General features: G+C 47.3%; 2 protein-coding genes across 2 annotated transcripts; one reads left to right on the forward strand and one right to left on the reverse strand.

Annotated features, from left to right (window-relative positions):
• Window positions 1–1,031: 1,031 nt before the first annotated feature.
• On the reverse strand, window positions 1,032–3,526 carry LOC139837543 (uncharacterized). Its single transcript, XM_071826946.1, has 3 exons — window positions 2,150–3,526; window positions 1,869–2,067; window positions 1,032–1,663 (listed from the first exon to the last, which is right to left on the reverse strand). The coding sequence occupies exons 1-3, from the start codon at window positions 3,497–3,499 to the stop codon at window positions 1,419–1,421; spliced, it is 1,794 nt and encodes a 597-aa protein (XP_071683047.1). The 5' UTR covers window positions 3,500–3,526; the 3' UTR covers window positions 1,032–1,418.
• A 903-nt stretch (window positions 3,527–4,429) lies between these two features.
• On the forward strand, window positions 4,430–5,491 carry LOC139837936 (BTB/POZ and MATH domain-containing protein 2-like). Its single transcript, XM_071827260.1, has one exon. The coding sequence runs from the start codon at window positions 4,430–4,432 to the stop codon at window positions 5,489–5,491; it is 1,062 nt and encodes a 353-aa protein (XP_071683361.1).
• Window positions 5,492–13,690: the final 8,199 nt, after the last annotated feature.

Consider the following 13,690-nt stretch of genomic DNA (forward strand, 5'->3'; position numbering starts at 1 on the left):
GAGGGATCAGAACCAGAGCTCACCAGAGGGTCTCATCGTAGCCGAGGCAGAGAAATCACCGCCGGTCTTTGCAGTGTCGAGCAGAGCACGTGATGACGGTTTCCCCATCCACAGAAGCAACAGCTACTCGGGGCTCGTCGGACAGATTGATGGTTCTAGATTGGTTAGTTCGAGATGTCTTGTCGGTGGGGGATTGGGTAGCGACTAGCGAGCATGGAGTCGATTTGGCGCGGAGAGGCGGGCTTCTGTCATTCTCATTGGTTTCTTAAGTAAGATGTTTGCATAATCTGAAATACAAGTGTTGTGAAACAGATTAAGAGTATGACCCAATTTCTGCATGCTTTTTCCTTCGGCAAACGTGGCGTTGATGTTAAAATGCATATACACCGAAATGTGCTTTACATGTGCAGACAACTGATATGACTTTGATGGTGGTTAACCTATGTTCGCCTTGATGTTTTACATCAGAAACAAGAGCAAGCAACTCGTTTGCTGCTGCCAACCTAACAAGATAACACGAAACCAATTATTTGGTATGTGGAGGGAGGTGAGGAACGGGCGAAACCGGATTAGATATTTGGAGGTTTGACATGGCACTAGGGCTGAGAAACTAGGGCAAGCCGAGCTAGGCCTACTACTATCATAAACTACTCTTGGAATCACATTCACATCTGAATCTGCCCACACAACATGCTAAAATTAGGATATCAGACAAGCCAAGCCAGGAATTTAGCTCTTTTCCAACTAATGGCAGCCAAAGCCAAGAAAACCACTTCTATTACCACCAAACCACGAGTAAGAAGCTATAACTGCAACAGCACAAAGCAGGAGTATGATCACTAGCAGCTGTACTGATCCATCGTTTCTAAGTTTGTCCACAATGTTACTAGGACAACTCGGCTGAAACTACAGCCTCCTACTGTATAAGATCTCCTAGATCGAGCAGCCAAATTAAGAGCATCTGGTTAAAGATCAAGGTACAGCCTGCTTCATCATACCCATTTCACAACCATAGCAGCAAGCAACCTAGCTTGATTTACACACAAACTTAACAAGGTCAACAAACAGAAGGCACGGACACATGCGTACCAGTAGCAGCTAGCTCAAGGAAACAAAACATGCCGGAGTACAAGAATATCACAGTGCAATGTCCGCCACTTTCCTGATACTCGCAGAATGTGCATTCATTAGGAAACCATAGCACACAGCAGGAATGCATATAAGGTCTCACTTCACAGCTGATAACATCACACACTAGCTATAGCCGCGACATATATTATTACACGGCCAAGAGAAGATTCACTTATGGTCTGAACGGCCATGGTGCACATACCTGACATGGGCAGCCCAGCCCGAACTTCCCGGGCCTGGGCCTAAAAACAATCGCCCGATGGCCGGGCCAGGCCAGGCCTAGTTTTTTAGCGTCGCGCTTTCCTCGGCCTTGCCCAGCCCGAAGGATGCCGAGGTACTTGTGCTGAGGAGGCAGCATGATTCAGATGCTTCGCGAGCTGCACGTCTATCTTGGAACTGAAGTAGACAAGGTCCATCTCTAGCAGGGCATGCACGCGGTCGGTTCCATATTTCGTGATATCGTGGTAGATGTACTCGGAGCGATCCGGATACACAATCTTTGTTGAGGAATCCACGCCATAGTAGCAGCGGGCTATTCACAAACAAAAACCAATCATGGTTCAGTAAGAGATAGAAAACACCTTCATAAACCAATCCAAATTTAGGTGCAGTGCATGCAAGCATGAGAAGACGTGGTACAAGCTGCAAGTATGAAGCAGATCGCATGACCCAAAGTACTAATCAAGTGCTATCAGGTACTAATTAGCCATGCGGCGGCCGAAAAGTAGCAGACTTACCCACATACGGGTAGGGTAGAGGGCAGCAGAAGTTTGGCTTTGGCTCACTTGAGGCCCAAAATTCGGCGAAGAATAGTGTCCTCTCAAGCTTCAAATCAGGAGTAGCCGTAAAGTTGACTTGGTAGTGCCTGCCAAATCTGGGGGGGCCTTCCGAGCTTTCCTCCACACAAAAGATAATATCAAGTTTATACTTTGGTCCCTGCAACAAGCAAGAGTTGGTCAAATGAAGGTAAGGCGAATATACGTAGCAGCTAATGGTTGAAAACAACTTTGATACCTACCCAGAAATGCTTCGACGTGTAATCCTTCAGCACCTGTTCAATCTGTGAACGGAACCACCTCCTATTCTCCTCATAGTCTGATCTCTTATTTGCCACCATCTTCAAAGCCTTCGCACAAAGTCTAGGAGCTGGCCCTAGTACCGGTACTGGATTAATGCATGTCCACAACACGGCCTCCAGAACAGGTGTCATCTCTTCAAGTAGCAACACAGTCTTACTAGTTTGAGCCCTAGTTATACAGGAGAGAAGCTTGTTTCGCTCATAAGGCATAAGCAGCAACCGCTGGTGCAGTTCACCCAGCTGAAGGGGCAGAGGGTGTTCAGCGACCGTGGCAGCTTCATGGAAGGGGTTTTTTTCAAGCCTCTCTGCCGATGATGATGATAACATGTCAACAATGTTGCATCTTGCAATGCAGAGTGTCTCCAGAGCACACGCCGGCACTAAGAACTGGGGGTCGACAAATTTGGCCAGCTCTGTAAGGCCCTTGAGGGAATAAACTTGTGAGGGAAGCAGCGCCACGGGGTCGAAGATGTCAATGTAGTTTTTCATCTTCCTTTGTTCAGAAAGTGGGAGAAAGGAGCCATGCATGTAGAACCAGATGGAGTTGACGATGATGTTGGAGACAGGGTCCATGGAGCCATAGCAGTGGCCGGCTATGAGGAAGCCGCGCATGAGGGAGCCGGAGGGTGTGGGCAGCAGCTTGAGAGCCTTGATGTAGAAGTTGTGAATCATACCATGGAGGTACATGTTGAGAGACTGCCGGTAATCGCAGTCATCGCCACACGGGGCCTTGAACAAAACTGACTGGCGAACTGCTTCATCCAGGCAATCTTCTAGCTCATCAGACAGTTCAGACTGCACCGACCAGATGGGGCGGCTGTGAAAGCTGTAGGTGGTGCTGATGGTCCCTGCAGTAGGGATAGCTTCCGTTTCAGCCCCCATAACATCAAGGTTATGACCAACATGGAAAGCCAGTTTATCTATGGCATCATGGCTTATGCCGGTAACATAAAGCGGCCTCCTCACAATACGGCTGATTGCTTCAGCATCCTTAGCCATGATAGGAGGAGGAGTACCATCAGCTGAAAATTGCTTCTGTAGGAGGTCAAAGTCGGCATCTTTGAGCCGGATTGTCATGGCCTGAGCCAAAGTGGTGGGCGAAGGGTGGCCTGCCCTGGTGGCCGCCCACTTGAGGGCGGCAGACGCCCTTTCTGAGTCAGGGTCCAGTGGTTCTTCAACTTCAGCATACAGATCGTGTTGGATGAGCTTGAGGGCAAGGAGGAGATTGGCGTTGGCCCGGTAGATGTATCGGATGGCCTGTTCCTCAGTGAGCCATCCGAAGTATGCCATGAGGAAGCCCACGAGACTATAGTAGGACCTGCCTGCAAGCGAGTGCCAGGCGTAGACACCGCTATTGGATTTGGCTAAGGTTTTGCGCACTACTCTTTTGGACCTCCTACCGGCGGGTGGAGAGGAGGAAGCTGCAGCTGCTGCGGCGGCGGCGGCGTCTTCGGGGAGGAGGGCGAGGGTGTTTATGATGATGTTGGAGACAGGGTCGAGGAGGCCGAGGCACAAGCCGCCGGCGGTAAGGCGGCCGACGAGGTCCGGCATGGTCTCGCAGGGCAGCCGATGGAAGGCCTCCTCGTAGAAGGGGACGATGAGGTCGTAGATGGCTTGGGGCAAATCCTGGTCGGGAAGAGGAGGTTCGACGTCGACGGTGGGCGCATCATCGCCGGCGCCTTGGGGGAGGCAGGTTGGGCTGTGTAAGCACGAAATAAGCCCCCTCCTCCGAAGAAGGGGAACAGAGCTGGAAGAAGCGGATCCAGACGGCGATCCTGACTGCGAGCAGAGCTTGCTTCTTTTGCGTGGCATGGGTCTGGTCTGGGATGGCCGGTGGCCGGTGGCGAGCAGCAAGCAAATCTTGCCCTTGCGGCGCGCGGGGGAGAGGAGATTAGGGTTTTGGCTGGCTTTCTCTTTCCGTTGCGGTTGGTTTTGACTCGAAATCGTTAAAAAAAAAAATCTGCCTTCCTGATGGTGCCCGACTGGTTAAGGATGGCATGCAGAGGACGCGTGCCCTGATCGTGCCCGACTCGGTTATGGAGCCAGCCGCCGACCGTTTGACAAAGTCCCGTACCAAGTACAGTACATCACGTGATTCCTAATTCGATTCGATCAACGCAGGTACTACGTACATAGTACTCCGTATATAAATAGAAGGGGTTGTCAAGTCCTCAACGATCGATCTGCACTTCTTTTCAGAACTCTTACCAAGCATTTGCGATGTCGATCTTGCTGAGGGCATCGACATGCACAGTGGAGTCGGAGCAGGGCGAGCACTTGTTCAAGATACTCGATCACAGCCTTCACAGGGGCATGGGCGTCGGCCACTACATCCAGTCGTCATGCTTCACTGTTGGCGGCCATGAGTGGTGCATCCGCTATTACCCGGACGGACGTGCTGGACCTACGGAAGATAACAAGGACGCCATAACACTCGTTCTGGAGCTGGTCGAAATGGACCCGAACAAAGAACGGGCGCGGGTATCCTGCACAATCAGCATCTTCGATTGGAGGACCAAGCGGTTCTCTTCGTTGGTGGCCTTCACGGAGAAATTTTCCAATTCAGACTGCCTTGTCTCGCGCACCATAGACAGGGCCACGGTGGAAGCATCGGACTATGTCGTTGACGATCGTCTCACTCTCAAATGCGCCATGACCGTCATCAAGGAGCCGTATGTTATGGAGGACCATATCGAGGTGCCACCGTCCGACATCACGGAGCAACTCGGGAAGCTGCTAGATGCAAAGGAGGGCGCAGATGTGACGTTCGAGGTCCAAGGAGAGGAACTCCCCGCCCACAAGCTCGTGCTAGCGATGCGGTCGCCGGTTTTCAAGGCTCTGCTCTACGGGCCGATGAAGGAGAAGGACTCAAACCGGGTCATCATTGATGATATGCAGCCTGCCATCTTCAAGGTTTTGCTCCACTTCATCTATACCGATTCGTTACCTCCCAAGATGGACGACGACTTGGAGGGAGACGATAAGAAAGAGGTGACAAGACACCTGCTTGTGGCTGCGGATCGTTATGCCATGGAAAGGCTGAAGCTTATGTGCGAAAACATCCTCTGCAAAGACCTCGATGCCGAATCTGTTGCAACTGTATTGGCTTTAGCCGATCAGCATAGTTGTTCCGGACTAAAAGATGCTTGCATTCGATTTATTGCTTCTTGTACTAAAATAGATGATGTGGTGGCAAGCAGAGGGTACATTCAGCTCAAGAGATCTTGTCCGGATAGTGTAATAGAAATGTGGGAAACAGCATGTAAACTCCGCAAAATCTAGAGTTACTACTTTGTCCATATCAATAGCTGATCTTAGTAGCTATTCGTCCTAGAAAGAGTACCTTATCCCCAATAATTCTTTGTGGCCTTCTCCTCTCATACATGTTTTTTCAGAAAACTGTAGTGCACATACATGTTTTATGGTATGGAACACAACCGATGAAGTTGATCTACGACTACGAGACAAGTAGGGCTGGTAGCGTTTTATCACACCCAACTGGTACGAATTTTTGGTCTGATGTCTAGGTTTTAGGATTACAATCTAGCTAGACAGAAACATGACTTCAAAAAAATAGCTAGACAGAAACATTTTGTGAAACACAACATGTGTGCTTTCCTTGTAAGGTTATGAACCATGAGATGGTCTACACATCTAGAACCGAGTGCTTTTTTCCTTTCTTGAGCACAAATGTTCGTGGGGATCACAAAATTTATTGGCGTGATTAGTTGTGACCTAATTGGATGATCTTACACATGTTCCAGCACAAAGGCAAAACTAATTCCTCTCAAGAATACACAGGGGCACATGACAAATATTCAAAACTCTATTCTATGAACAATCATATACCTGTTGAATATAAATACATTGTCTAGTCTCTTTCCATCAGTTCGAACTTTTGGTTAAATTGGTTAGTGCACCAATTTTTAATGGTATCAGAGCTAAGATGTCTCAAATTGAAAACCAAAAAAAAAATATGCGGCCTGCACTCCCACGCTAAAGACTAAAATAGTCTAAACTCTACTAATTCCTTGTATCGTTATAAAGAAATTTAGAACCAAACAAGTTCTATGGAATGCCACTCCACCACGGCACCAATGTTTCGAGTAGTGGTATAGTGAACACCATCTGCTAATAAAAGTACATATATAGATATAAATCCAACAAACCATCACATAGAACTTCAAAGACAACACTAGCAAATGCAAACATAGCAAATCTAAACTAACTGATAATCTGAACAAGTTCACTGTAGAGACCTTCACCTAGCAATCTAGATGCTTCACGACACCTAACCGTGATCCTCCGCAGCTCTACTTGCCCTCTAAATCAAGAAACAATTTTACAATAATCATCCCCATGCAAGAAAATTATACTCCCAGCAACCCAAAATGCGACTAGATATCCCCATGCAAGAAACAAAATGGTTGTCATCACTCTGCTAAACAGTATATACAGATAGTACATACAACCTCAGTTGACCTCCTTGGGATCAACTTTGCTAGGTGTAATTTTTTCTAACTCACATGATATACTGGCAGATGCAATAGCCAGTAAAACATACTAGCACATGAGTACTAACTCACTGTCAATACATATAGTTATAACATGTGGAATTATTTTAAGAACTAACTGGAACTTTAAAATGCAACATGTGTTATTTATTCAAAGGTTTGGGCTCACTGGATCCAGACGCTTGTGTCAAACTGGCAACCAGACATTCTGTAGTGAATGCAGAAAATACACTAGTGAAAATTTTATCGGCAGTACACTACTTTACACAAGGCACTAGTCACACTCACCAGCTGGTTTAGGCAGGCAGGACTACTACCTCTCTTCTTTCGATCTCACCTTTTCTTGCATGCGGAGGAAGCAAATGCGCGGCTGAGGTCATCAACTGGCTGGCGGCGAGACGTGTGCCATATGTACGTGGGCAGCACGGGGCGATGCCTGGCGTAATGGCTAGGCCATGTAGCAGCGTGAGGCTGAGGCGATGCAGCCCTTGTGTTCCTGAAGGTCCTGCAAACATGAAGAGAATTGCTCATTTTCTCGGATAGTCTAAATTTGCAATTTTGTTGTTGTGAATTAGAAGTCCACAGATTATTGTAATTGTGGAGTAGAAGAAAACATTCATAAACTTGGAAGTTTTTTTGCCTGTTGACATATTTTTTTCGATATGGGAGCATAGCCCCGGCCTCTGCATCAATCGATGCACACAGCCTATTGACATATATATAGCAATTTCTGGTGTTTACAATATGTTCAATAACCAACAAAAAGGTTCAACACAGAGATCTCCTCGGTCATCACTAGACATTACCACCTTGTCACTGTCTTGCAATGAGAGCCTACAATAATAAATCGACTTGTCACATTGCTGTTGGAGATATGCCCAAGAGGCAATAATAAAAGTAGTTATTATATATCTTTATGTTTATGATAAATGTTTATATACCATGCTATAATTATATTAACCGAAACATTGATACATGTGTGATATGTAAACAACAAAGAGTCCCTAGTATGCCTTTTAACTAGCTTGTTGATTAATGGATGATTAGTTTCATGATCATGAACATTGGATGTTATTAATAACAAGGTTATATCATTGTATGAATGATGTAATGGACACACCCAATTAAGCGTAGCATAAGATCACGTCATTAAGTTATTTGCTATAAGCTTTCGATACATAGTTACCTAGTCCTTATGACCATGAGATCATATAAATCACTTATACCGGAAAGGTACTTTGATTACATCAAACGCCACTGCGTAAATGGGTGGTTATAAAGGTGGGATTAAGTATTCGGAAAGTATGAGTTGAGGCATATGGATCAACAGTGGGATTTGTCCATCCCGATGACGGATAGATATACTCTGGGCCCTCTCGGTGGAATGTCGTCTAATGTCTTGCAACCATATGAATAAGTTCATAAGATACCACATACCACGGTACGAGTAAAGAGTACTTGTCAGGAGACGAGGTTGAACAAGATATAGAGTGATACCGATGATCAAACCTCGGACAAGTAAAATATCGCGTGACAAAGGGAATTGGTATCGTATGTGAATGGTTCATTCGATCACTAAAGTCATCGTTGAATATGTGGGAGCCATTATGGATCTCCAGATCCCGCTATTGGTTATTGGTCGGAGAGAGTACTCAACCATGTCCGCATAGTTCGCGAACCGTAGGGTGACACACTTAAGGTTTGATGTTGAAATGGTAGAACTTGAATATGGAATGGAGTTCGAAGATTTGTTCGAAGTCCCGGATGAGATCCCGGACATCACGAGGAGTTCCGGAATGGTCCGGAGAATAAGATTCATATATAGGAAGTCATTTTATTAGATTTAAAATGATCCGGAAGGTTCTACGGAAGGTTCTAGACAAGTCCGGAAGAAATCACTAAGGAAGGCGGAGTCCCGGAGGGACTCCACCTCCCGTGGCCGGCCAACCCTAGGAGGGGGGAGTCCACCTTGGGCTCCACCAAGGTGGCCGGCCACCCCCTCCCAAGGGAAGGTGGGAATCCCACCTCTAGTGGGAGTCCTAGCTTGGGTAGGTTTCATGTGATATGGAAGGTTTTGGTTTGGGGTCTTATTCGAAGACTTGTAGACCAACTCTTGGGTGTTCCACCTATATAATGAGGGCCAAGGGGAGGGGTCCGGCCACCCCAACACCACAAGGTGGCCGCACCCCTTAAGTGGCCGGCGCCCCCCTCTCCCCAAACCCTAGACGCCCCACTCCTCCTTCTCTCCCGCACGCTTAGCGAAGCTACGCCGGGTTTCTCCACCACCACCGCCACCACACCGTCGTGCTGTCGGATTCAAGAGGAGCTACTACTTCCGCTGCCCGCTGGAACGGGGAGGTGGACGTCGACTTCATCAACACCGAACGTGTGACCGAGTACGGAGGTGCTGCCCGTTCGTGGCGCCGTGATCAAGATCTTCTACGCGCTTTTGCAAGCGGCAAGTGAACGTCTACCGCAGCAACAAGAGCCTCATCTTGTAGGCTTTGGAACTCTTCAAGGGTGAGTCTCGATCATCCCCTCGTTGCTACCGTCTTCTAGATTGCAACTTGGCTTGGATTGCGTGTTCGCGGTAGGAAATTTTTTATTTTCTATGCAACGAATCCCTACAGTGGTATCAGAGCCGTGTCTATGCATAGACAGTTGCACGAGTAGAACACAATGGTTTTGTGGGCGTTGATGCTCTTGTTGTCTTTAGTTTGAGTACTTTTCATCTTTGTGGCATAGTGGGATGAAGCGGCTCGGACTAACTTTACATGACCGCGTTCATGAGACTTGTTCCTCGTTCGACATGCAACTTGTATTGCATAAGAGGCTTTGCGGGTGTCTGTCTCTCCTACTATAGTGAAGATTCAATTTACTCTTCTATCGACAACATTAGTATCACCGTTGTGGTTCATGTTCGTAGGTAGATTAGATCTCTCTCGAAAACCCTAAACCACGTAAAATATGCAAACCAAATTAGAGACGTCTAACTTGTTTTTGCAGGGTTTGGTGATGTGATATGGCCATAATGTGATGATGAATATGTATGAGATGATCATTATTGTATTGTGGCAACCGGCAGGAGCCTTATGGTTGTCTTTAAATTTCATGTTGAGTAGTATTTCAAAGTAGTTGTAATAGTTGCTACATGGAGGACAATCATGAAGACGGCGCCATTGACCTTGACGCTACGCCGACGATGATGGAGATCATGCCCGAAGATGATGGAGATCATGTCCGTGCTTTGGAGATGAAGATGAAAGGCGCGAAGACAAAAGGGCCATATCATATCACATATGAACTGCATGTGATGTTAATCCTTTTATGCATCTTATTTTGCTTAGATCGTGACGGTAGCATTATAAGATGATCCCTCACTAAAATCTCAAGATAATAAAGTGTTCATCCTTAGTAGCACCGTTGCCAAGACTTGTCGTTTCGAAGCATCTCGTGATGATCGGGTGTGATAGAATCAACAAGTACATACAACGGGTGCAAGACAGTTTTGCACATGCGGATACTAAGGTGGCCTTGACGAGCCTAGCATGTACAGACATGGTCTCGGAACACGTGATACCGAAAGGTAGAGCATTAATCATATGATTGATATGATGAACACTTTGAGTGTTCGCCATTGAAATTACACCTTGTCTCGTGATGATCGGACTTAGGTGTGGTGGATTTGGTTCGTGTGATCACTAAGACAATGCGAGGGATATTGTTTTGAGTGGGAGTTCACCTAGATTTTTAATTATGTTGAATTAAAATTTGAACTCAATTTGTCATAAACTTAGTCTAAACTTTTGCAAATATATGTTGTAGAGATGGCGTCCCCAATCAATTTTAACCAGTTCCTAGAGAAAGAAAAGCTTAAGAGCAACGGTAGCAACTTCACCGACTGGTTCCGTCATGTGAGGATCTTAATCGCTGGCGGAAATCTGCTATATGTGCTTGATGCACCGCTAGGTGACCCTCCTGCAGAAACTGAAACCGAGGAAGTAAAGAATGTTTACGCAACTCGGAAAGCTCGGTACTCTCAAGTACAGTGTGTCATCCTGTGCGATGCGGAATCCGATCTTCAAAAACGTTTTGAGCACCACGATCCTCATGAGTTGGTCAATGAGCTGAAAGCTATATTTGAGACTCATGCGGCCGTGGAATGCTATGAAGCATCGAAACATTTCTTCAGCAGTATGATGGAAGAAGGCAGCTCCGTTAGTGAGCACATGCTCGTTATGACCGGGCATGCGAAGAAACTCAGTGACTTGTGTCGAGGGTACCCCTCGCCAATGCCCTCCGATAGGGGCTTAGGGTTGATGGAATCCTGCAAGCTGACACGAGACATCGGTTCACAGACAAGCGGGGAGAGCGATTTACCCAGGTTCGGGGCCCTCGATAAGGTAAAACCCTTACGTCCTGCCTGTCTGTTCTTGATTATGATGACAATGGGTTACAATGGGGTGCCGAATAGTTCGGCTGAGATCTCGTCGAGATTGCTACCGCTAGGGTTACCTAGCTCTAAGCTTTTGCTGGCTATGATCGCTAAGATTGTTCGTATCCCTCGGCAGCCCCTCTCCTGGCCTTTATATAGGAGGCCAGGTCTCAAGAGTCCTAACCGAGTACGACTAGGTTTACAGTACTTTTAGATCTAATCTTTCCTTGTTTGGCTGCTTCCTTGTCTTGCCCGCCAAGGTTTCCTCCGGTGCGCTGTCCAGGTGGCCCATCTAGCCTTCGGGTGTCTTCATGGGCCTCCAATTAGTCAATACAGGATAGGACAACATTGGTTACATGAAGGGTAGTGCCCACGTCAGTAGCCCCCGAGTATCTAGCCGAAGATAGTTCGGGTAGAGACTAATGCATGTCTTCTCCTGATGTTCTTCTCCTGATGTTCTTTGTTCATCTTGAATTTGCTCCGTCTTCATTTTATCGGGTGCGCGTCAGCGCTCCCGATGGGAGTAGCCCCCGAGTCTAGGTACGGATGCTTGCAATCCGTGCGTAGACTCAAGTTGTACCACTCGAATATTCTCCTCTGTCGATGTTTTCCACAGGTCTTCATAGGTTATCCGATATATTTTCTTTATGCAAAGGATAATGAGTAACGTGCCCAACTTTTGTTGGTTAACTGCCGATGGCAAAACAACGTTACCCTACACAGAATCAAGTCCCCGGGCATGATCCTGGAGTGCAAAAAACTTTTATCGGGTGTGCATCATGCGCTCCCGATGGGAGTGTAGCCCCCGAGTGTCTGGGTGCAAGCGCTTGTAACCGAGTGCAGACTCAATCCTTCTTCCTTCGACTGCTCATTCTGTCGAGTCTTCATTTTATCGGGTGCGCGTCAGCGCTCCCGATGGGAGTAGCCCCCGAGTCTAGGTACGGATACTTGCAATCTGTGCGTAGACTCAAGTCTTTCATCCGATAACTTTTCATTTTTCCTTCGAATGCCTCAAGTTTTTTTTTTCTTTTATGACATCACTGTTGACGTGTAACTGCTATGGGCTGATTGACAGGACTTGACCTGACGGGCCCACCCTAACTCTGTGCGAGCAGTTTTTAGGGCTTGATCATTGCACGCGTGGTGACCGAGGTGCCTCCTCGATTTTCGCACAACGTGGAAATAGTGGGCCGCCGGTTCCTCCACTCCTTCAAGCGCCACGTGCTTACTTAGCTCTTAACTTCTCCTCAAAATCTCTAAAGGGCGAAAAACTCCTAATCTCCTCCACGGTTCCCGTAGCATCTCCTCATTCTTCCCCTTCTTCCTTCCTTTGCCGCTGCTGCGCCGCCACCGCAGCTTTTCCAATCTTCATCAGATCTCACAATGGTGAAGAAGAAGAATCCTGCCGCCGCCGCCAGCTCCACCAGCGGAGGTGCCGCCGCCAAATGCTCCTCTTCTCTTCCGAAGGGGAGCGCTCCGGGCGCACCTCCCCCAGCTCCGGCGCCGCCAGCGCCGTCGAGCTCAATGGTCAAGCCCGGAGACTGGGTAGCATCAACCATCACCAAGCGTGATGAGAAGAGATCCCGAAGCCTAGGATTGATATCTTCCGATGTGGGAGATGTGATCCTTCCAGGTGCGATTTCTCGGCCTGATCCCCCTGCTGGCTTTACTGTGATGTTCTTATCTTTCCTTCACCGAGGCCTTTCACTCCCCACTCATGGATTCCTCCTCCATCTCTTGCGAACGTACGAAATTCAATTATGGCAACTTACCCCCAACTCAATCCTCCATGTTGCTGTGTTCATCACCCTTTGCGAGGCATTTATGGGCATCGAACCTCATTTCGGGCTGTGGAAAAAGATCTTCTATGTGAAGAGATACAGCAGTAGTAATGGGTACTTTTTCACCGGAGGAGTAGGGTTTGTCGCTTGTTCAGAGGTCAATTACTTTAATTTCCCAATGAGAGAGTCCGTGCAAGGGTGGGGGCTGAAATGGTTTTACATCAAGGACTCCCTGTCACCCGAATCTCGGCTTCCTTGCTATGCCGATGTTTCCGAAGCCAAACCCAAGAACTCTTGGAAGAATATTCTCTCACCCGATGAAAGAGCATCAGCCGAAGAATTATTTGCCAAATTTCTTCGAATCAAAGAGGCTGACGGCCAAACTATGATCGGCACAGAGGTGGCAGCGGTATTCTTGAAGCGCCGAGTCCAACCAGTCATGGCCAGAGTTCACCCGATGTGGTTGTACTCAGGTCCAAAGGATGAAACCAGGATTAATGCTGCCGATCTGTCGGAAAAGGAGTTGCTTGATGAAGTTCGTCGCCTCACTTCCTTTAACCAGGAAGATTCGATTCCGCTGATTTCTTCTTATGCTCCCCTTGATGCTGATCATCCGCCATCAAAGGTATTTTTCTTTCTTCACATCCCTACTATGCCATTTTTTCTTAGCCGACATAATTACCATTGTTCTTACTTGTTATTTTCTTCGACAGATCCCCATAGTTTCTGGAAATATGCATGATTCACCAGA

The sequence above is a fragment of the Lolium perenne genome, chromosome 3 (genome assembly GCF_019359855.2).
Source record: "Lolium perenne isolate Kyuss_39 chromosome 3, Kyuss_2.0, whole genome shotgun sequence".
Classification (NCBI taxonomy): domain Eukaryota; kingdom Viridiplantae; phylum Streptophyta; class Magnoliopsida; order Poales; family Poaceae; genus Lolium; species Lolium perenne.

Excerpts from the sequence above, each read along its gene's own strand:
- LOC139837543 (XM_071826946.1), bottom strand. The coding sequence starts at position 3,499 with ATGGCATACTTCGGATGGCTCACTGAGGAACAGGCCATCCGATACATC. Across the intron at positions 2,068-2,149 it reads ACACGTCGAAGCATTTCTGG|GGACCAAAGTATAAACTTGA; the intron begins GTAGGTATCAAA and ends TGCTTGTTGCAG. Across the intron at positions 1,664-1,868 it reads TCTACCCTACCCGTATGTGG|CCCGCTGCTACTATGGCGTG; the intron begins GTAAGTCTGCTA and ends GTTTGTGAATAG.
- LOC139837936 (XM_071827260.1), top strand. The coding sequence starts at position 4,430 with ATGTCGATCTTGCTGAGGGCATCGACATGCACAGTGGAGTCGGAGCAG.